This window comes from Oncorhynchus mykiss, chromosome 5, assembly GCF_057628025.1.
Source record: "Oncorhynchus mykiss isolate SJ-2025 chromosome 5, ASM5762802v1, whole genome shotgun sequence".
NCBI lineage: Eukaryota > Metazoa > Chordata > Actinopteri > Salmoniformes > Salmonidae > Oncorhynchus > Oncorhynchus mykiss.
Window position 1 is genome coordinate 86,465,518 of NC_143026.1, and position 24,067 is coordinate 86,489,584.

At 41.9% G+C, this 24,067-nt stretch overlaps 1 protein-coding gene across 1 annotated transcript; it reads left to right on the forward strand.

Moving 5' to 3' along the window:
* The first annotated feature begins 2,025 nt into the window (after positions 1 to 2,025).
* LOC110524716 (calcium-activated chloride channel regulator 1) lies at positions 2,026 to 19,274 on the forward strand. Its single transcript, XM_021604594.3, has 15 exons — positions 2,026 to 2,348; positions 7,537 to 7,724; positions 7,971 to 8,108; positions 8,956 to 9,106; positions 9,205 to 9,310; positions 13,936 to 14,095; positions 14,238 to 14,462; positions 14,633 to 14,857; positions 15,075 to 15,246; positions 15,354 to 15,460; positions 15,549 to 15,764; positions 15,961 to 16,231; positions 16,337 to 16,501; positions 16,911 to 17,144; positions 17,349 to 19,274. The coding sequence occupies exons 2-15, from the start codon at positions 7,575 to 7,577 to the stop codon at positions 17,750 to 17,752; spliced, it is 2,724 nt and encodes a 907-aa protein (XP_021460269.3). The 5' UTR covers positions 2,026 to 2,348; positions 7,537 to 7,574; the 3' UTR covers positions 17,753 to 19,274.
* The last annotated feature ends 4,793 nt before the right edge of the window (positions 19,275 to 24,067 follow it).

Sequence of the window (24,067 nt, forward strand, 5' to 3'; positions counted from 1 at the left end):
TGGACAGTTAATTGATATTTTCTTTTCCCCTCTTGATAATAGATAGCCATACTTGATTAGACATGTGGTCATTACCGGTCTACTTAAATGGAAAATGAAAGCAACTTGAGTTTTCTATTTATATAACCTGTATGAGAAATTGCCAAAATATAGTTGCTGTCTTGAAAGTGAAATGATGTTATTTCAGCTGTACGTTCTTCTCAATAACCAGGTTTTATTTATACTGACAATAATACCCTGTAGAGGGAGAAAATGTCTTGAAGATTTATGGGAGAAAGCAAGACTTAGTGGAGACAGGAGCTGTCTACACTATTCCAGCACCATTTCAACTTCAATATTTCAACATCATCAAATCACTTATGCTTAGTCTAACACAGTGACAACTAAGATACCAAAAACAATATAGTCCAAACAACATAAGATAAATATGATATGGATATCCATGGTACTGATTTATGCGTGTGTGTGTGTGTGTGTGTGTGTGTGTGTGTGTGTGTGTGTGTGTGTGTGTGTGTGTGTGTGTGTGTGTGTGTGTGCAAGTAGGAAAAACATGTTGACTGACCCAGAAAACGCTTATGTCATCCTCCTCTCTTTCATCACTCCATTATACAGTTTTCATTGTCCTAGGCTAAAATGCTCGCTCGCTAGCATAACTTCCTTTCATGGTCAAAGATACGCCAGTCTCGAAGAAAAAGAAACGCACACCTATTTAGGCGAGCTGCTGGCTAGTGGAGTAGAAAGCTGGTAAATGAAGGAGAGCCGCACACTCAGATGCAATAATGTAACATCCAACGTTTCGACAGCCAAGCTGTCTTCATCAGGGTATAATCACAAACACTGCGGGATGACTCGTTTATATAGTGTCAAAAGACACACAGGTGTCTGTAATCATGGCCAAGTGTGGCCTAATATCATTGGTTAATTCTCAAATATTAAAATGGCATACAAAGAACAGCATACAAAAAAACTAATGGGTAGCATACGATCATAGATTCATTTTAGACTACACAAGCTTACAAACAATTACAATGGCAAAGTCACAATAATCACAAGAATGGCTTCAGATCAAAGTCTACGTTGAGACCAAAGGGAGCAAGGGTCTTTAAGTTAAAGACAAAGGTATTCTCAGGGAGAAGATCAAGAGATTCAATGATAGAGATCATACTCCTGGTGTCCTTTACATACAAATGAGGGGAGCTGTTCTGCAAGTGGTCTAATAAAAAAGTCAACAAAAGTAGATAGAGGGTCCATTGCTGCATCAATGCCCGCTACAATAGGCCGCCCTGGAGGTTTTGTAACATTCTTGTGTAATTTGTCATGTATTGTCATGTTGTGTCCTGTTCCTGTTCTTTCTCTTCACCCTGTCTCCCTCTGCTGGTCGTATTAGGTTACCTTTTCTTCCCCTCTTTTCCCCCAGCTGTTCCTTGTCTTCTCTAACTACCTCGTTCACCCCTTTTCCCACCTGTTCCCTTTTTCCCTCTGATTAGGTCTCTATATCTCTCTCTGTTTCTGCTTCTGTCTTTGTCGGATTCTCGTTTGTGTTACTCATGCCTGAACCAGACTATCGTCGTGTTTGCTGCAACCTTGTCCTGTCCTGTCGGAATCTGCCTGTTCAGCTAACCTTGTCCTGTCGGAATCTGCCTGTCCATCTGAGCCTACGTGTGTAGCGTCATTAAAGAAACTCTGTTTTGTTAATTCGCTTTTGGGTCCTCATTCACGCACCTGACATAATTTCGGCAAAGTATAGAAAGTGGCAATTTTAGGGTGTTGAATAGCCAAAAAGTAATGTTTTTTCTTGGTGATCTGACCAGAACTTAAATACCCATCTAGGACAGTAAAGATAGTATCCTGAAATTGGGAAGTAGGGTCACTTCTGAGTTTGTTGTTAAAGGTGTTGTCAAGCAGTTGTCTATGACACTCATTTACATAAATAGTCCTATCCATGAGTACAACCGACCCACCCTTATCAGCAGGACGAATAAGGACTGACGTATCGGATTGTACAACCGACCCACCCTTATCAGCAGGACGAATAAGGACTGACGTATCGGATTGTACAACCGACCCACCCTTATCAGCAGGACGAATAAGCACTGACGTATCGGATTGTACAACCGACCCACCCTTATCAGCAGGACGAATAAGGACTGACGTATCGGATTGTAAATCAAGCAAAGCTTGTTTTTCATCCTTGGGTAAATTATGTAAAGATTTAGACTCCTGTTTGTTCTTAAGGAGATGAGCAACATCTTTTTCAACGAGTCTGCAATATGTCTCGATCGAGTGATTGTGATTGGCTGGAGGTATAAAATAACTCTTGCTTCTAAAAGGAGTCGGAGTATGTGCAGGTGAGTAACCCACTGGTTCAGCAGAAATATAACGATTAGGGGAGCTAAAGTATTCCCGGTGTTCGGGTGTTACTAAAAAACTTAAACTTGTCTACCTTTAAATCAAAATCGTTGCAATGGGTTGTAGGCACAAAATAACCCTTTATTAAGTAAAGCGACATGGGCATGGCTCAATATCTTGCTTGATAAATTAAAGTCACTCAGTCCCGTGGGTTCTGGGACCGTGTGAACGGTCTCCTCTGCCTCTGATAGTCGTTTCTTCTTACCCCGTCGGGTGCGGCATCTCGTCGATGCGCGTGCCTGCGGCCACCCCCGCCCTTCCGTCCGCCCAGTCTCTCGTTGAATAAAAAACTACCGCTGGAAGACGATGAGGCGCTGGTTGTAGAGCGTTGGTCAGACAGGGGTGCATAGAAGTAAGCGGCAGCCCTCCTGCGTCTGCCATGGAGAGGAGGAGCAGGACCTCTTGTCAGGGTTTCTCCAGAAGTAGACTTTATCCTCGGCCTTGTCTTTTATGTCTTGGTTGAATTTCTTGATATTAAGCCCCTTTATTTCTGTAGACACCTTGTCCTGGAGCGCTTGGTTAGTTTTCATCAGTTCATTGAATATGCCATCATCATTAACAGCTATTTGTAGAGCTGTGCGTTTGTCTTTAATCGTGTTATCCATTTCAATAAAATCATTTTTCAACTGGTCAACAATTATTGTCATTAAATCAATAGAGCATTTGTTCAGGATGGCACACCAGCGCTCACAGAAATCACCTGTATGCTGTCCCAATGATATTCAACACCAGTTGAATATGGCCGGTGTCAGTAAACATCGGCAAAAAAAGCGTAATTAAATTGTTGTCAGCAGCACAGTTACAGTCACTATATAACATGAAAACAGCCTAACCAGCTCTGCTATAGGGGGGAGTAAAATGCTCAAAGTGAGATGTTCTTTCATTTGTGTCTGGAAGTAGCTTGCAAGCTATCCAACGTTAGTTTGGCCAGAGCGTCCAGTGTGTGCTCTGAACGCACTGAAAGCAAAACGCTCTGAATATAGCAATGCTCTGATTACATGAGCGCATTCTGAGCGCACTCTGGCACTCCAGATTGAATTTACGAACACACCCTTACCTGGACTAAGAAAAATACACATTATGACACTGTAAATAAGCATTATGACCATCATAATCATATAAGCCAAATAGGCCTATGACGTACATGGCGTTATCAGTCAAACAGAGGGTGTCTTGTTCTTTTCCTGAAAATCTGATCCTGCATTCATCCCAGTCATCAGCAACAATCTCAGTCTCATCTAGAATGACATAATGATCATTACGGTGGAAGGGAAATTCCTTGCTGATGGACCATGTCAGAATAATAAAAGATAAGTACATTTACTGGAACAATATAACATGTAACAATGTAACAATTTTGACTAGTGAACTTCCTGGTAGAGTTCAAGCTGAAAGTTGTGGGTACCATTACACAGAAAACAGCAGGTTTTAAAGGGGCAGCCCTAGATTGGTACATACATTTTTTTACTTTTCAATTAATGACCTATATCCATGAATTCATAAATAATATAACTTATCAGTTATGAGCTTAGTTCAACTTCATTGTTTGTTAAAAATGTAAAACACTTGAGCTTCAAAAAATGGTTATTCAGAACTTTGTCTATTAATTTGAGATTTGATCAAATTTCTCTAGTCCCATCGCTCAGCTGTTTACCAAAACAAGCAGCTGGTTGACCGCTTGTTGTTTTTCGAATCCCAGATGTTCCCTTTAAAACTGCCTCATCAACTTGATGTGATATGCAGCATCCCTACTTCTGTGCTCAGAGAGAGACACATTTTCATAGTTCCATCATGATTCTATGATTCTAAACAGAGGTCAGATACCAATACAGAGCAGTGTTGTGAATGCATAACAGAATGCAATTTCATACTTCTTTGTGACTTACAAGAATCATGGTTTTATATGGACTACTGTCACTATCACTATGACTGTCTCAGGTTTCCCAGACAAGTATAGTATATTCTATGACTATAAAGAAACTTGGATTCTGTAATGATGGGGCGGTGAGCAGGTGCAGGTGAAAGGTTTTAATAAAACAACAAAACTAAGAACACGATACTAACAGGCTGATACACAAGAACAGTACCAACTGGTGAGAGAACATGGGAGAGTGACATATAAAGGGGAGGAAATCATGAAGGTAACGGAGTTCAGGTGTGAATCATAATGATTACCAGGTGTGCGTAATGATGAGTGCCAGGTGTACGCCGTCCACAGGGTACGGGGTGGGGTTGCAAAATTGAGTGATTAGCCTTCCTTCTTCAATATCTCTTTTACCCTCTACAAATCTTCCACTTTACCACCACCAAAGCACCCCCAGACAATCCCTTTGCCTCCACCATGCTTGACAGATGGCGTCAAGCACTCCTCCAGCATCTTTTCATTTTTTCTGCGTCTCACGAATGTTCTTCTTTGTGATCCGAACACCTACAACTTAAATTTGTCCATGACACATTTTTCCAATCTTCCTCTGTCCAGTGTCTGTGTTATTTTGCCCATCTTAATCTTTTATTTTTATTGGCCAGTCTAGGATATGGCTTTTTCTTTGCAACTCGGCCTAGAAGGCCAGGATCCCGGAGTTGCCTCTTCATTGTTGATGTTGAGACTGGTGTTTTGCGGGTACTATTTAATGAAGCTGCCAGTTGAGGACTTGTGAGGAGTCTGTTTCTCAAACTAGACACTCTAATGTACTTGTCCTCTTGCTCAGTTGTGCACCGGAGCCTCCCACTCCTCTTTCTATTCTGCTTAGAGCCAGTTTGCGCTGTTCTGTGAAGGGAGTAGTACACAGCTTTGTACGAGATCTTCAGTTTATTGGCAATTTTTCGCATAAAATAGCCTTCATTTCTCAGAACAAAAATAGACTGACGAGTTTCAGAAGAAAGGTCTTTGTTTCTGGCCATTTTAAGCCTGTAATCGAATCCACAAAGGCTGATGCTGCAGATACTCAACTAGTCTAAAGAAGGACAGTTTTATTGCTTCTTTAAACAGAACAACAGTTGTCAGCTGTGCTAACATAATTACAAAAGGGTTTTCTAATGATCAATTAGCCTTTTAAAATGCTAAACTTAGTTTAGCTAACACAACGTGCCATTGAATACAGGAGTGATGGTTGCTGATAATGGGCCACTGTACGCTTTTGTAGATATTCCATAAAATATCAGCTGTTTCCAGCTACAATAGTCATTACAACATTGACAATGTCTACACTGTATTTCTGATCAATTTGATGTTATTTTAATGGACAAAAACATTTATTTTCTTTCAAAAACAAGGACATTTCTAAGTGACCCCAAACCTTTTAACGGTAGTGTGTATATATATATATACATACACTGCTCAAAAAAATAAAGGGAACACTAAAATAACACATCCTAGATCTGAATGAATGAAATATTCTTATTAAATACTTTTTTCTTTACATAGTTGAATGTGCTGACAACAAAATCACACAAAAATTATCAATGGAAATCAAATTTATCAACCCATGGAGGTCTGGATTTGGAGTCACACTCAAAATTAAAGTGGAAAACCACACTACAGGCTGATCCAACTTTGATGTAATGTCCTTAAAACAAGTCAAAATGAGGCTCAGTAGTGTGTGTGGCCTCCACGTGCCTGTATGACCTCCCTACAACGCCTGGGCATGCTCCTGATGAGGTGGCGGATGGTCTCCTGAGGGATCTCCTCCCAGACCTGAACTAAAGCATCCGCCAACTCCTGGACAGTCTGTGGTGGAGCGTGGTGTTGGTGGATGGAGCGAGACATGATGTCCCAGATGTGCTTAATTGGATTCAGGTCTGGGGAACGGGCGGGCCAGTCCATAGCATCAATGCCTTCCTCTTGCAGGAACTGCTGACACACTCCTGCCACATGAGGTCTAGCATTGTCTTGCATTAGGAGGAACCCAGGGCCAACCGCACCAGCATATGGTCTCACAAGGGGTCTGAGGATCTCATCTCGGTACTTAATGGCAGTCAGGCTACCTCTGGCGAGCACATGGAGGGCTGTGCGGCCCCCCAATGAAATGCCACCCCACCCCATACCATGACTGACCCACCGCCAAACCGGTCATGCTGGAGGATGTTGCAGGCAGCAGAACGTTCTCCACGGCGTCTCCAGACTCTGTCACGTCTGTCACGTGCTCAGTGTGAACCTGCTTTCATCTTTGAAGAGCACAGGGCGCCAGTGGCGAATTTTCCAATCTTGGTGTTCTCTGGCAAATGCCAAACGTCCTGCACGGTGTTGGGCTGTAAGCACAACCCCGAACTGTGGACGTCGGGCCCTCATACCACCATGGAGTCTGTTTCTGAACGTTTGAGCAGACACATGCACATTTGTGGCCTGCTGGAGGTCATTTTGCAGGGCTTTGGCAGTGCTCCTCCTGCTCCTCCTTGCACAAAGGCGGAGGTAGCGGTCCTGCTGCTGGGTTGTTGCCCTCCTACGGCCTCCTCCACGTCTCTTGATGTACTGGCCTGTCTCCTGGTAGCGCCTCCATGCTCTGGACACTACGCTGACAGACACAGCAAACCTTCTTGCCACAGCTCGCATTGATGTTCCATCCTGGATGAGCTGCACCACCTGAGCCACTTGTGTGGGTTGTAGACTCCGTCTCATGCTACCACTAGAGTGAAAGCACCGCCAGCATTCAAAAGTGACCAAAACATCAGCCAGGAAGTATAGGAACTGAGAAGTGGTCTGTGGTTACCACCTGCAGAACCACTCCTTTATTGGGGGTGTCTTGCTAATTGCCTATAATTTCCACCTGTTGTCTATTCCATTTGCACAACGGCATGTGAAATTTATTGTCAGTCAGTGTTGCTTCCTAAGTGGACAGATTGATTTCACAGAAGTGTGATTGACTTGGAGTTACATTGTGTTGTTTAAGTGTTCCCTTTATTTTTTTGAGCAGTGTATATACATATATATATATATATAATTATTTTTTCTTCCCTAACACTACCACCCTTCCCTGAAATACAGTTCTAGGTGAATCAACACTTGTGGCTTCTCGAAAACACTGGGCATGTGATAATGTCATCTGACTCAATGACATCTGATTTACATAATTATGGGGCAATTCTCTGTTTATTTCCACCCTCTGCTATCTCTGCTAATATAACTGGCAGATCACAGATCCTTCCCACACATCACTGAGTCCACCACCATGGCCTCTAAAGCAGCAGCTGTGTTGCTGCTGGTTTACCTGTCAGGATCTACATTTGGGATCAAGCTGGCTGGAAATGGATACACTGACATTCTGATTGCTATTAACCCTGAGGTGCCTGAGGACCCAGTGCTCATCACACAAATCAAGGTAGTAAATTAATGACAAAAGCATTCTTTCCCCACTCAACAGGTAATATATATTTTAGGATATTGTGAATGTTATTGAATGTAATGTTGAATGTAGGATATTGCTGTTTTTGATGTTGAAATTCAAATGCTGTATCTAACCATAGGACAGGCATGCTGTGATTGTTTTACTAATAATGACAGTACACCAAAACATTCAATTGGATACCACAGCTTTTGTTTCATTTTATTTAATTTGTTACTTCAGGAAATGTTTAAAGAAGCCTCCAGACATCTACTCAATGCAACAAAGAAACATTTATATTTCAAGGAAGTCGCAATATTAGTGCCACCTAATTGGAATAAAGGAAATTACCCCAAAGCAAAGACGGAGGTCTACGATAAGGTACTGAGAGAATGTAAAACATGCAAATGATGTTGAAGTCATCATTACCACCAATGACAGAGAACGATCCTGACTGACATTCTATTAGCTTTTGATTCCTCATCATTACAATTATTTAAATCATTCATTGATAGGAAGACACACCACACACTACAAAAGTATGTGGACACCCCTTCAAATTAGTGGATTCAGGTCTTTCAGCCACACCCGTTGCTGACAGGTCTATAAAATCGAGCACACAGAAATGCAATCTCCATAGACAAACATTGGCAGTAGAATGGCCCAACCAAAGAGCTCAGCGACTTTCAGTGTGGCACCGTCATAGGATGCCATCTTTTCAATAAGTCGGTTCGTCCACATACTTTTAACCATGTAGTGTAGATTTCCAGTTATAATCTGGGTGGTTCGAGCCCTGAATGCTGATTGGCTGACAGCTGTGGTATATTAGACCCTATACCATGGGTATGACAAAACATGTATTTTTACTGCTCTAATTACGTTTGTAACTAGCATATAATAGGAATAAGGCACTTCGGGGGTTTGTGGTATATGGCCAATTTACCACGGCTAAAGGCTATGTCCAGGCAACTATAATAGTAACCTTAACTGTAATTGTTAAAATAAAACAAGGAAGATATACATTAAACTGTTATAGTTAAGGGGAAAATGTGACAAAATTGTACATCAATATATAACTCATAAGACCGGGTAGTCGGAATGTAAATAGGCATGGTATCATCTTTGCAAAATTCTAAAGTATAAGCTTTTTCCTAGTAATTACAAACACTTTGAAGTATTATGGTAAATCTAGTTATTTTGTTACTACTTTGCATTGTCTCTGTTATAGGCCAATATAATAATTGATGAGCCAAATAAATTACATGGAGATCAGCCTTACACTCTGCAGTATGGTGAATGTGGATCTGAGGGCCGGTACATTCATTTGACTCCTGACTTCATGCTGAATGATGATGTCTCTAAATACTATGGACCCAGAGGTTAGAGTCACCTGCCATAAACTCTATCTCCTGTTACTGTGTAAGACCCAATACAGAAATCCTATTTGTTGAATTTTCCTTCTAAAACTCACTTCCAGGTAAGGTTTTTGTCCATGAATGGGCACATCTAAGATGGGGAGTTTTTGATGAATATAATGAAGAAAAACCATTCTACCTGTCAGGTTCCATAATTGAGGCAACAAGGTAATCTTTATAATTTTTACATTTATTTGATTTTACCTTTGTTTAACCAGGTAGACAAGCTCAGAACTCAAGTTCTCATTTACAACTGTGACCTGGCCAAGATAAAGCAAAGCAGTTCGACACATACAACAACACAGAGTTACACATTTTTATTTATTTTATTTTATTTAACCTTTATTTAACCAGGTAGGCTACTTGAGAACAAGTTCTCATTTGCAACTGCGACCTGGCCAAGATAAAGCGTAGCAATTCTACACATGCAACAACACAGAGTTACACATGGAATAAACAAAACATACAGTCAATAATACAGTAGAACAAAAGAAAACAAAAAGTCTATATACAGTGAGAGAAAATGAGGTAAGATAAGGAAATAAATAGGCCATGGTGGCAAAGTAATTACAATATAGCAATTAAACACTGGAATGGTAGATCGGCAGAAGATGAATGTGCAGGTAGAGAAACTGGGGTGCAAAGGAGCTAAATAAATAAATACCAGTATGGGGATGAGGTAGGTAGATAGATAGGCTGTTTACAGATGGGCTATGTACAGGTGTGGTGATCTGTAAGCTGCTCTGACAGCTGGTGCTTAAAGCTAGTGAGGGAGATGTGAGTCTCCAGCTTCAGAGATTTTTGCAATTCGTTCCAGTCATGGGCAGCAGAGAACTGGAAGGAAAGATGACCAAAGGAGGAATTGGCTTTGGGGTTGACCAGTGAGATACAGTATATCTGCTGGAGCGTGTGCTACGAGTGGGTGCTGCTATGTTGACCAGTGAGCTGAGATAAGGTGGGGCTTTACCTAGCAGAGACTTGGAGATAACCTGTAGCCAGTGGATTTGGCGACGAGTATGAAGCGAGGGCCAACCAACGAGAGCGTACAGGTCGCAATGGTGGGTAGTGTATGGGGCTTTGGTGACAAAACAGATGGCACTGTGATAGACTGCATCCAGTTTGTTGAGTAGAGTGTTGGAGGCTATTTTATAGATGACATCACCGAAGTCGAGGATCGGTAGGATGGTCAGTTTTATGAGGGTATGTTTGGCAGCATGAGTGAAGGGTGCTTTGTTGCGATATAGGAAGCCGATTCTAGATTTAATTTTGGATTGGAGATGCTTAATGTGAGTCTGGAAGGAGAGTTTACAGTCTAACCAGACACCCAGGTATTTGTAGTTGTCCGCATATTCTAAATCAGAGCCGTCCAGAGTAGTGATGCTGGGCGGGCAGGTGCAGGCAGTGATCAATTGAATAGCATGCATTTAGTTTTATTTGTGTTTAAGAGCAGTTGGAGGCCATGGAAGGAGAGTTGTATGGCATTGAAGCTCGTCTGGAGGTTAGTTAACACAGTGTCCAAGGAGGGGCCAGATGTATACAGAATGGTGTCGTCTGCGTAGAGGTGGATCAGAGAATCACCAGCAGCAAGAGCATCATCATTGATGTATACAGAAAAGAGAGTCGGCCCGAGAATTGAACCCTGTGGCACAGCCATAGAGACTGCCAGAGGACCGGACAACAGTCCCTCCGATTTGACACACTGAACTCTATCAGAGAAGTAGTTGGTAAACCAGGCGAGGCAATCATTTGAGAAACCAAGGCTGTCGAGTCTGCCAATAAGAATGTTGTGATTGACAGAGTCGAAAGCCTTGGCCAGGTTTGGTAATGTCTCTTATCGATGGCGGTTATGATGTCGTTTAGAGCCTTGAGCGTGGCTGTGGTGCACCCATGACCAGCTCTGGGTGCTGGGCAGTTGACCGGGGTAGGGATAGCCAAGTGGAAAGCATGGCCAGCCGTAGAGAAATGCTTAATGAAATTCTCAATTATAGTGGATTTATCGGTGGTGACTGTGTTTCCTAGCCTCAGAGCAGTGGGCAGCTGGGATGAGGTGCTCTTATTCTCCATGGACTTTACAGTGTCCCAGAACTTTTTTGAGTTAGTACTACAGGATGCAAATTTCTGTTTGAAAAAGTTTGCCGCAGCTTTTCTAACTGCCTGTGTATATTTGTTCCTAACTTCCCTGAAAAGTTGCATATCACGGGGGCTATTCGATGCTAATGCAGAACACCACAGGATGTTTTTGTGCTAGTCAAGGGCAGACAGCTCTGGAGTGAACCAATGATTATATCTATTCCTAGTTCAACATTTTTTGAGAGGGGCATGCTTATTTAAGATGGTGAGGAAGGCACTTTTAAAGAATAGCCAGGCATCCTCTACTGACGGGATGAGGTCAATGTCATTCCAGGATACCCCGGCCAGGTTGATTAGAAAGTCCTGCTAGCAGAAGTGTTTTAGGGAGCATTTGACAGTGATGAGGGGTGGTCGTTTGGTCACAGACCCATTACGGATACAGGCAATGAGGCAGTGATCGCTGAGATCTTGATTGAAAACAGCAGAGGTGTATTTGGAAGGCGAGTTAGTTAGGATGACATCTATGAGGGTGCCCGTGTTTACTGATTTGAGGTTGAACCTGGTAGGTTCATTGATCATTTGTGTGAGACTGAGGGCATCAAGCTTAGTTTGTAGGATGGCTGGGGTGTTAAGCATGTCCCAGTTTAGGTCACCTAGTAGCACGAGCTCAGAAGATAGATGGGGGGCAATCAATTCACATATGGTATCGAGGACACAGCTGGGGGCAGAGGGAGGTCTATAGCAAGCGGCAACAGTGAGAAACTTGTTTCTGGAAAGGTGCATTTTTAGAAGTAGAAGCTCAAATTGTTTGGGTACAGACTTAGATAGCCTGCAGAGTTCTGTATTACTATCTCTGCAGTAGATTGCAACACCGCCCCTTTGGCAGTTCTATCTTGGCGGAAAACGTTATAGTTAGGAATGGAAATTTCAAGTTTTTTTAATATTTTTTTTACATGGAGTAAAACAAACATACAGTCAGTAATACAGTACATAAACAAGTCTATATACAATGTGAGGAAATGAGGTGAGATAAGGGAGGTAAAGGCAATAAAAAGGCCATGGTGCAAAGTAAATACAATATAGCAATTAAAAACACTGGAATTGTAGATTTGCAGTAGGTGAATGTGCAAAGTAGAAATACTGCAAGGGAGCAAAATAAATAAATACAGTAGGGGATGAGGTAATTGTTTGGGCTATTTATAGATGTGCTATGTACAGGTGTAGTGATCTGTGAGCTGTTCTGCTCTGATTTATACAATTCCATATTCATATTGTATCCATTAAAGGGGAATTCCAACATGGAGCATTTCTACATTCTGTAGTGAAAAAAATATTTAATTTCAAAGACTATGAGATACACTGTGATGCGGGGAGTAGTAAAATAACTGGTTTTACTTTTGATAGCATCATCAAATTGCACTTTTTTAGGACCTTATCTTTTTCAGCACAAACATAGAAATGTTCTATTTATATGTAGAAACTTGTATGGTGCTGGAGATAATGAATACGGGTTGAAAAGGGGTGGAATTCACCTTTAAGTGTCATCATTTGTCCCTAAAACAAGGAGTTTAAAAAGTTGCCTTTGAAAAAAACATTTAAATCAAACACATTTTCAATAGATTCCGAATTGTTTGCGGAACATGGCAAAGGTCCCAGTTAAACTGTACCTGCCCATTTTCATTGTCTGTTATGTCCAGTGAAAAGCATGAGCTGGCGCACACCAAAACAAGTTAGTAGATGTGCTGATCTAACAGCAAGTAAACTGTTGGCCTGAAGAAGGTACAGTGATGCCGAAACGTTGGTGTTTTACGCAGTAAATAAAAAATGTGGTAAAGAAATTAACTTTATGTCCTGAATACAAAGTGTTATGATTAGGGCAAATCATACACAACAAATCACCGAGTACCACTATTCATATTTTCAAGCATGGTGGTGGCTGCATCATGCTATGGGTTTGCTTGTCATCGGCAATGGAGTTTTTTTTAGGATACAATGAAAAGGAATAGAGCTAAGCACAGGCAAAATCCTAGTAGAAAACCTGCTTCAGTCGGCTTTCCAACAGACACTGGGAGATAAATTCACTGGGAGATAATAACCTCAAACAAAAGGACAAATATACACTGGAGTTGCTTACCAAGACAACATTGAATGTTCCTGAGTGCCCAAGTTACAGTTTTGACTTAAATAGGTTTGAAATTCTATGGCAAGACATGAAAATGACTGTCTAGCAATGATCAACAAGCAATTTGACAGAGCTTGAAGAATTAAAAAAATAATAAAGTGTAAATATTGTACAATCCAGGTGTGCAAAACTCTTCGAGACTCACATCTGTAATCCTTGTCAAAGATGATTCTAACATGTATTGACTCAGGGGTGTGAATACTTATGTAAATGAGATATTTCTGTATGTCATTTTCAATAAATGTGCAAACATTTCTAAAAATGTGTTCACTTCATCAAATCAACGTAATCCATGTTGAATTCAGGCTGTAACACAACAAAATGTGCATTAAATCAAGGGGAATGAGTACTTGCTGAAGGCACATTGATTAGTCACTGTCTTTATTTTTATAGCCCACTATTTATGAGCATTTAATTCAGATTCCGCTATGACTTGCATCTACCAACAAATAAATAGTGATTTTTCTTAAATTATTGAGACTTGGAGTCAACCCTAACTGTACAATCAATTTACTGTTAATGTTCATTTCACATTTTTCAGATGTACCATAAATATTACAGGAAAGTACATCCACAAACATGACCAAAGGGACTGCACCACTGACCCTGTTACTGGGTTATACACCGAAGACTGTGTATTCTATCCTGACAAGCAACAGACAACGTCTGCATCTATCATGTACAATCAAGGCCTTAGTGCTGTGAGTACAAGTCTACACAGCCTTTCAACTACCTTGATATCTACCCAATGTGTTATGCAGTTGTAATGCTCAACGTTCCATTTTTAACTGTAATGAAGATATGTTTCAACTAATGACAGAAACGTTTGTGTTGTGTGCACAGGTAAAAGAGTTCTGTACAAAAGAAACTCACAACACTGAGGCTCCAAACATCCAGAACAGACTGTGTGGTAACAGAGGTGTAGAGGAAGTTATCACTTCACTTTCTGTAGATGCCGGTGTGGCAGTTGTGCCAACACCACCAAGTATACTACCCACATTCACTGTGGTGCAGTGCCGGCAAAGGGTTGTCTGTCTTGTCCTTGATGTTTCAGGAAGCATGGCTGCAGTAAGTTTTGATGGACTGATTTTTCAAATCAAACCATATTTTATAAAAACAATTCAAGATCTGACAACGGTAACACAAATTCCTGGTATTATTGGTGTTTGTGCCCGGGCACGTGTGTGTGTGTTTTGTCTAACTGTACTGATGGTTGCTAATGTATTTTTCCTATAAAGGGTTCTAGAATGTTGAACCTGAGACAAGCGGCAACGCTCTTCATACAGAAGATTGTTGAAGACCAAGCTTATATTGGCATTGTACAATTTACAGCTACGGCTACAATTCGTGAACCATTGACTTTAATTGATGGTGAAGCGTCGAGAGATAAGCTTGTAGGCAGTCTGCCACTATCAGCTGGTGGAGGCACAGACATTTGTGCAGGTGTTAAGAAAGGTCTGGAGGTAAATACAATACCAATCTATATTTATTTGACACCGTTCATATAATACATTGCAAATGGCTTTAAATGATCACTTAAAATAATACTGGTACATAGTGCTGCAACAATCTGGACAAAACCGTTTGACACATGAATACACATATATAGTACATTTAGAAAGAAACCCATTAAAATGACATTTATATATAATTTCAATAACTCAATGATGCTTCTATTAGGTACTTGGGGGAGATGGAGATGGTGCAATGGGAGATGCAATCATATTACTAACTGATGGGGAATCAAGTATCAACTGTCAAAAAAGTGTTAATGAAAGTGGTGCAACTGTGCACACAATAACTCTTGGGCCAAATGCAAACATAGATGTAAAAGAATTGTCAGACATATCAGGTAACACAGAGAGCAGTATCTTTCCTAAGTATGCATTCTAAATTATATCTGAATTTTTTTTTTACTTGTTCAAATGTTTTACCTAAATATCATCCTTCCTGCTGTAGGTGGTAAATATCACAATGCTGCTGATGGTGTGGATTCCAATGACCTTGTGGATATTTTTACTTCACACACAACATCTGATGGAAATCTGACCAAGCAGACAATCCAGGTGTGATGAAGTTGCAGGGAATTATGAGAAACATAATATACTATAAGTGTTTACAGATATTTGAACATTTTGTCTCTTTTTCCAACAGCTTGAGAGCACTGGATTGAATATGATTGGTTGGTTTAATGGATCTGTATCCATTGACAGGACAATTGGAAACAAGACAAGCTTTTTAGTTATCTATGAAAGAAGTCCACCTGACATCCTTGTTTTAAGCCCCTATACACGGACCTATGACACATCACATTTCAAACATGATGCTCCTGCTAAGACTTTAACGCTCGATATTGAAGGAACTGCTGAGGTCTGTCTGGTTGTGTATATTTTATGTGTTCAGCTAGATTCAAAAGTTATATTTATATTTATTATAGTTGTGTGTATTATTTTTCCAATTACTACAAGTTACTAATTTAGACATTTCAGTTGTTCAATGTGGACCATATAATGCATTACTACAATTTCACTAGATTGAATGGTGATGATATTATTTTAAATTGTAGACTGGAAAGTGGAAATACAGCCTACTAAATAAAGAGTCAACTGCCCAATCTATGTCAATGACTGTGACAAGTCGTGCTGTCAGTGACGCTATACCACCGGTCATGGTCAAAACCCACATGAGCCAACAGTTCAGCAACGGCAGCAAACCCATGTTGGTGTATGCAGAGGTCAACCAGAAAGGTGTTCCAGTGATTCTGGCAGATGTGATGGCCACACTGAAGTCTGATTCTGGGGACCAATATCAGCTACAACTGCTGGATAATGGAGCAGGTGATGTAGAGCCACAATACATGGTGATTTAGAACCAAAATGGAGTAGGGTGTTACAAAAACAATTATTTATTTAAGTTTTAAGATGAAATCCAATTTTTTTCAGGTGCTGATGCTTTCAGAAATGATGGCATCTATTCCAGTTACTTCACTGAACTAACAACAGGAAAATACAGCTTGAAAGTGAAAGTACATAACAATGATGGCATGGCCAGATTCTCCCTCAGGAGACACAGTGGAGCACTTTACATACCTGGATATGTGGTTAATGGTACAGTACATTCCATCTGAAACTATGTGTTCTTCATTCATGAACTGGCGGCAGGTCGCCTTGTGGTTGGAGTGTTGGGCCAGTAACTGAAAGGTTGCTAGATTGAATCCCTGAGCTATCAAGGTAAAACTCTGTCGTTCTGCTCCTGAACAAGGCAGTTAACCCACTGTTCCTAGGCTGTCTTTGTAAATAAGAATGTGTTCTTAACTGACTTGCCTAGTTAAATAAAGATAAAATAAAATACAAATTGTGATACCATATTATGTAAATACCAAAACATATTTAATTTGATGGATCAGTACCCATACCTATTCTCAACAACTAGCCTTATAATGATCAAGGGTATGATTTGGTAGTTGGGATTGTATGAATATGTATGCATTCATATGTTTGATGACTGTCTTCCCAGGACAAGTAGTGATGAATCCCCCAAAGCCCCCAATCAGTGAGGATGACCTGCAGGCTGATGTGGGCAGCTTCACCAGGACAGTCATAGGAGAGAGCTTCTCAGTCAGTCTCCCACCTGGTGTCCCCCCTCCAAATTTCCCCCCTAACAAAATCACAGACCTGAATGCAGAGATAGAGGAGGACAAAGTGCTGCTCACCTGGACTGCACCTGGGGAAGACATGGACCAAGGCACAGGTACAAAAATGTATAAATAATGAGCATCTCAACAACAAGTTGTGGATATATTTCCAGACTTTTTTGCTTAGAAGTAATCCTAATATTCACAAAATATGAAAAAAAAAATAACACTGCAACACTGACATGTACAGTATTTCACCAGCACACTGTGCTGTCTTGGTGTACATTTACATTTATTTACTTGCCATTTCAATTTTTCAGCAACGTCCTATGAGATCCGTTTTAGTGAAGATTCGGACCTACTCAGATCCAACTTCAGTACCGCTCATCTTGTCACATACGACCTCTCACCAAAGAAGGCAGGCTCCCCAGAAAAGCTCTCTTTCACTCTCTTCTCAATCATCAAAAATGGCACCACTCTGTTCTTTGCAGCAAAAGCAGAAGACAAATCTTTCCTGAAATCTGAAACATCCAACATTATTCAAGTGACCAAGATTGTTCCCAAAGCTCCTGTTCCTTCTCCAACTGATGCGCCTGATACATCAGGCAGTGGTGTGAACATTACTGCTATAGTCATATCAGTCACCACAGTAACAATGGTGGCTTGTCTGATTGCTAGTGTGACAATGTGTTCAATTAAATCAAGGAGAGTTAATCATGCTTAAAACAAATTATGACGATGAACAAATGTAGCTCCAGCTCATTGCACTGAATCATAGCAAAGCTTCCTGTGTTTTTGATTAACACTAAAAAACATATGAAGTAGAGGGAATAAATGAGCTTATCTACCATTCTTTGTTTTTTAAATAGCTGAAAGGTTAGAATGAGATCATAGCTAACCAAATTAAATTGATCGTGCTATGATAGATTGATTAGACCGGTTCTCTTAAGATCTCATTTGAAGCTTTGTGTTTGTGCATTAACCATCATGTGTTTACAATGAAGAACATGTTCTGTTATTAAGGTACAATATGTAAGATTTATCATGAAATTGATTGACATTAATGTGTATTATGTCATGACTGGCCTCCTCGGGTCAGGTTACCGTGGACCACAGTCCTACAGAGAGATCTCACACCCACCAGCGGGGAAAAGATCGAGAGGTATAGAGATGTTTTTTTTTTGTTGACACCTCACGACCATTGTAAATCTAATGCAGCAGACAAAATTCATTTGTCCTCACTATGGAGAACCGGCCTCTGAATATTAACATGCAATAAATGGACTTTGGGACAATAGGTTTCGTCAGCCACAATGGTGGTAATGACGATAGATGGAATATGAAAATTAATGTTGTTTTTGTTATGTTATTAAAAGGTAAAGGACGACGTTATAACAAAAACATTGTAACTTTAAGAGTTTTCCTAGTATATGCTGGATGTTTGCATATTGTACATTGTGTGGAAAATGTCCAGATCAAAGAGAATGTTTTTGTAAAGATGTGAAGTTAGTTGTCTAAATTGGATCTGAGATAGTTGTATAAATTGAATCCGGGCACCACTCTCCATCGAATCGTGTGTCTACACTGCTTTCATTCCTACACTGTGAGCCCTGAGCTACAGGGCTGGCTGTTCTCAAAATACCCCTTTCAGAACAAGGGCGAGGAAACAGACCACTAAGACAAAGGACACTGACATGATGAGGACAACCAGAGAGTTACATACCCTGTAACCAGAGAAGTGCGTCATCAGAGATGCCGAAACTGTCCACGCAGAGACCCCCATCGGAGACCTTTAACATGTAATTACATCATTATATTCTGACCTATGAGAGCGGCAGTTCGGGGCAAAGTTAGGGCTAAAATAATCATAGCTGACAAATGCACCCAAGTGTATTTTTATCTCGTGTACTCTCTCTCTCTTTCTCTCTCTTTTGAAATCCTCATTTTGTGTAACGTGTCATATTGTGTTGGCCCGCTAGGGACTGGTTCATCGTACTAAGTTCTAATCAATAGCCTAGACGGTAGGTTTGTGTATGTGTATCTAATATCATTTTAGCTTGTTAGTAAATAAATAATCAACTCATGGGTGAGACTCGGGTTTGTGCAGATTCACGGATTATGCAACGTTCAGAATGAGACTGTAGAGGAAATTGATTAAGTAGCGACTGTTGTAAAATCGATATTCTGATATTTTTTGAGTTAATTTGGAAAATAGAAACTCAATAAAACCAAACTTTCCCATGGTGCCCCAGCTTAATAAGTTAATAATTACCTGTTTCATTTCATTTTTTTTATTTATTTCACCTTTATTTAACCAGGTAGGCTAGTTGAGAACAAGTTCTCATTTGCAACTGCGACCTGGCCAAGATAAGGCATAGCAGTGTGAACAGACAACACAGAGTTACACATGGAGTAAACAATTAACAAGTCAATAACACAGTAGAAAAAAAGGGGAGTCTATATATACATTGTGTGCAAAAGGCATGAGGTAGGCAAATAATTACAATTATGCAGATTAACACTGGAGTGATAAATGATCAGATGGTTATGTACAGGTAGAGATATTGGTGTGCAAAAGAGCAGAAAAATAAAAATAAATAAATAAAAACAGTATGGGGATGAGGTAGGTGAAAATGGGTGGGCTATTTACCAATAGACTATGTACAGCTGCAGCGATCGGTTAGCTGCTCAGATAGCAGATGTTTGAAGTTGGTGAGGGAGATAAAAGTCTCCAACTTCAGCGATTTTTGCAATTCGTTCCAGTCACAGGCAGCAGAGAACTGGAACGAAAGGCGGCCAAATGAGGTGTTGGCTTTAGGGATGATCAGTGAGATACACCTGCTGGAGCGCGTGCTACGGATGGGTGTTGCCATCGTAACCAGTGAACTGAGATAAGGCGGAGCTTTACCTAGCATGGACTTGTAGATGACCTGGAGCCAGTGGGTCTGGCGACGAATATGTAGCGAGGGCCAGCCGACTAGAGCATACAAGTCGCAGTGGTGGGTGGTATAAGGTGCTTTAGTGACAAAACGGATGGCACTGTGATAAACTGCATCCAGTTTGCTGAGTAGAGTGTTGGAAGCAATTTTGTAGATGACGTCGCCGAAGTCGAGGATCGGTAGGATAGTCAGTTTTACTAGGGTAAGTTTGGCGGCGTGAGTGAAGGAGGCTTTGTTGCGGAATAGAAAGCCGACTCTTGATTTGATTTTCGATTGGAGATGTTTGATATGGGTCTGGAAGGAGAGTTTAGAGTCTAGCCAGACACCTAGGTACTTATAGATGTCCACATATTCAAGGTCGGAACCATCCAGGGTGGTGATGCTGGTCAGGCGTGCGGGTGCAGGCAGCGAACGGTTGAAAAGCATGCATTTGGTTTTACTAGCGTTTAAGAGCAGTTGGAGGCCATGGAAGGAGTGCTGTATGGCATTGAAGCTTGTTTGGAGGTTAGATAGCACAGTGTCCAAGGACGGGCCGGAAGTATATAGAATGGTGTCGTCTGCGTAGAGGTGGATCAGGGAATCGCCCGCAGCATGAGAAACATCATTGATATATACAGAGAAAAGAGTCGGCCCGAGAATTGAACCCTGTGGCACCCCCATAGAGACTGCCAGAGGACCGGACAGCATGCCCTCCGATTTGACACACTGAACTCTGTCTGCAAAGTAATTGGTGAACCAGGCAAGGCAGTCATCCGAAAAACCGAGGCTACTGAGTCTGCCGATAAGAATACGGTGATTGACAGAGTCGAAAGCCTTGGCAAGGTCTATGAAGACGGCTGCACAGTACTGTCTTTTATCGATGGCGGTTATGATATCGTTTAGTACCTTGAGCGTGGCTGAGGTACACCCGTGACCGGCTCGGAAACCAGATTGCACAGCGGAGAAGGTACGGTGGGATTCAAGATGGTCAGTGACCTGTTTGTTGACTTGGCTTTCGAAGACCTTAGATAGGCAGGGCAGGATGGATATAGGTCTGTAACAGTTTGGGTCCAGGGTGTCGCCCCCTTTGAAGAGGGGGATGACTGCGGCAGCTTTCCAATCCTTGGGGATCTCAGACGATATGAAAGAGAGGTTGAACAGGCTGGTAATAGGGGTTGCGACAATGGCGGCGGATAGTTTCAGGAATAGAGGGTCCAGATTATCCAGCCCAGCTGATTTGTACGGGTCCAGGTTTTGCAGCTCTTTCAGGACATCTGCTATCTGGATTTGGGTAAAGGAGAACCTGGAGAGGCTTGGGCGAGTAGCTGCGGGGGGGGGGGAGCTGTTGTCCGAGGTTGGAGTAGCCAGGCGGAAGGCATGGCCAGCCGTTGAGAAATGCTTGTTGAAGTTTTCGATAATCATGGATTTATCGGTGGTGACCATGTTACCTAGTCTCAGTGCAGTGGGCAGCTGGGAGGAGGTGCTCTTGTTCTCCATGGACTTCACAGTGTCCCAGAACTTTTTGGAGTTGGAGCTACAGGATGCAAACTTCTGCCTGAAGAAGTTGGCTTTAGCTTTCCTGACTGACTGTGTGTATTGGTTCCTGACTTCCCTGAACAGTTGCATATCGCGGGGACTATTCGATGTTAGCGCAGTCCGCCACAGGATGTTTTTGTGCTGGTCGAGGGCAGTCAGGTCTGGAGTGAACCAGGGGCTATATCTGTTCTTAGTTCTGCATTTTTTGAACGGAGCATGCTTATCTAAAATGGTGAGGAAGTTACTTTTAAAGAAAGACCAGGCATCCTCAACTGACGGGATGAGGTCAATGTCCTTCCAGGATACCCGGGCCAGGTCGATTAGAAAGGCCTGCTCACAGAAGTGTTTTAGGGAGCGTTTGACAGTGATGAGGGGTGGTCGTTTGACTGCGGCTCCGTAGCGGATACAGGCAATGAGGCAGTGATCGCTGAGATCCTGGTTGTAGACAGCGGAGGTGTATTTGGAGGGCCAGTTGGTCAGGATGACGTCAATGAGGGTGCCCTTGTTTACAGAGTTAGGGTTGTACCTGGTGGGTTCCTTGATGATTTGAGTGAGATTGAGGGCATCTAGCTTAGATTGTAGGACTGCCGGGGTGTTAAGCATATCCCAGTTTAGGTCACCTAACAGAACAAACTCTGAAGCTAGATGGGGGGCGATCAATTCACAAATGGTGTCCAGGGCACAGCTGGGAGCTGAGGGGGGTCGGTAGCAGGCGGCAACAGTGAGAGACTTATTTCTGGAGAGAGTAATTTTCAAAATTAGTAGTTCGAACTGTTTGGGTATGGACCTGGAGAGTATGACATTACTTTGCAGGCTATCTCTGCAGTAGACTGCAACTCCTCCCCCTTTGGCAGTTCTATCTTGACGGAAGATGTTATAGTTGGGTATGGAAATCTCAGAATTTTTGGTGGCCTTCCTGAGCCAGGATTCAGACACGGCAAGGACATCAGGGTTAGCAGAGTGTGCTAGAGCAGTGAGTAAGACACACTTAGGGAGGAGGCTTCTGATGTTGACATGCATGAAACCAAGGCTTTTTCGATCACAGAAGTCAACAAATGAGGGTGCCTGGGGACATGCAGGGCCTGGGTTTACCTCCACATCACCCGCGGAACAGAGAAGGAGTAGTATGAGGGTGCGGCTGAAGGCTATCAAAACTGGTCGCCTAGGGCGTTGGGGACAGAGAATAAGAGGAGCAGGTTTCTGGGCATGGTAGAATATATTCAGGGCATAATGCGCAGACAGGGGTATGGTGGGGTGCGGGTACAGCGGAGGTAAGCCCAGGCACTGGGTGATGATGAGAGAGGTTGTATCTCTGGACATGCTGGTTGTAATGGGTGAGGTCACCGCATGTGTGGGGGGTGGGACAAAGGAGGTATCAGGGGTATAAAGAGTGGAACTAGGGGCTCCATTGTAAACTAAAACAATGATAACTAACCTGCACAACAGTATACAAGGCATATTGACATTTGAGAGAGACATACAGCAAGGCATACAGTAATCACAGGTGTTGAATTGGGAGAGCTAGCTAAAACAGTAGGTGAGACAACAACAGCTAATCAGCTAGCACAACAACAGCAGGTAGAATGGCGATTGATTAGGCAGAGAGGGTCGGATTAACTACACACAGAGCCTAAATGCGGCTGGGGCCGACAGATAAAACATAAACAAGCAGAATGGATTACCGTGAATTAATGGACAGTCCAGCATGCATCAGCTATGTAGCCAAGTGATCAGTGTCCAAGGGGCAGCGGTGGATGGGGCAGGGAAGCTGGACTGGCGAGTGTTATCCAGGTTAGAAAACTAACAATGACTAAATAGCTTGTAGCCAGTTAGCTGGTTAGCTTCTGAAGGTTCTTGAGTGTGTTCTAAAAGTGTAAAGATAATAGCGGTTCCGTATCACATTGGGTGAGGCAGGTTACCGGAAGGTATAAACAAATAAAAAATCGAAAAGGGATAGAAAGTAAATATGGGTTCAGTGAGTGTTTGGGACGCGGCGATTCAGATGGTTAGCAGGCCTGTGCTAACAAGCTAACAGTTAGTAGACGGTGCTAAACACGGTAGCAGTTAGCGGACCGGGCTAAACAAGCTAGCAGTTAGCAGGCCGAATTTGCAAGCAAGGAGATAGCAAGGGCTAGCGAGTTAGCCTTTGGGGACGTCGCGATGGAGGGAGTCTGTTTATTCCTCTTCATGCGGTGACATCAATGGACCGGTCGTGGGTCTGGATATTGTAGCCCAGGAGCTCAAAATGTTCCGTTTGCGATGGGAATCCGGGGGTGAAAAATAAAAATAAAATAATAGATAGGTCCGTTATGCTCATCACATAATTATACGTGCCTGGCTTTGCCACATCGTAGAGGTGGCCCTGGTTTAATTTGCATTAACTATACTTAATCTAACTCAATATTTTTTTCAATATGGAACTGAACATTTTTTGTTGGACAAAAACGATTATTATTTTGAGTTAGATCTACTAGCTAAGACAATTGTTTTATGTCCTTAAAAAGCACAAGATAAATCAATGCAGAAGTTCCTTTCAGACTGTTGCCTTTGTTGTTTTCTTTTAAGAAAATTGAACACAATTTTTT

Coding starts and splice junctions, on each gene's coding strand:
- LOC110524716 (XM_021604594.3), top strand. CDS start 7,575: ATGGCCTCTAAAGCAGCAGCTGTGTTGCTGCTGGTTTACCTGTCAGGA. Junction 8,109..8,955: donor AGACGGAGGTCTACGATAAG/GTACTGAGAGAA, acceptor TCTCTGTTATAG/GCCAATATAATAATTGATGA. Junction 17,145..17,348: donor AGACATGGACCAAGGCACAG/GTACAAAAATGT, acceptor TCAATTTTTCAG/CAACGTCCTATGAGATCCGT.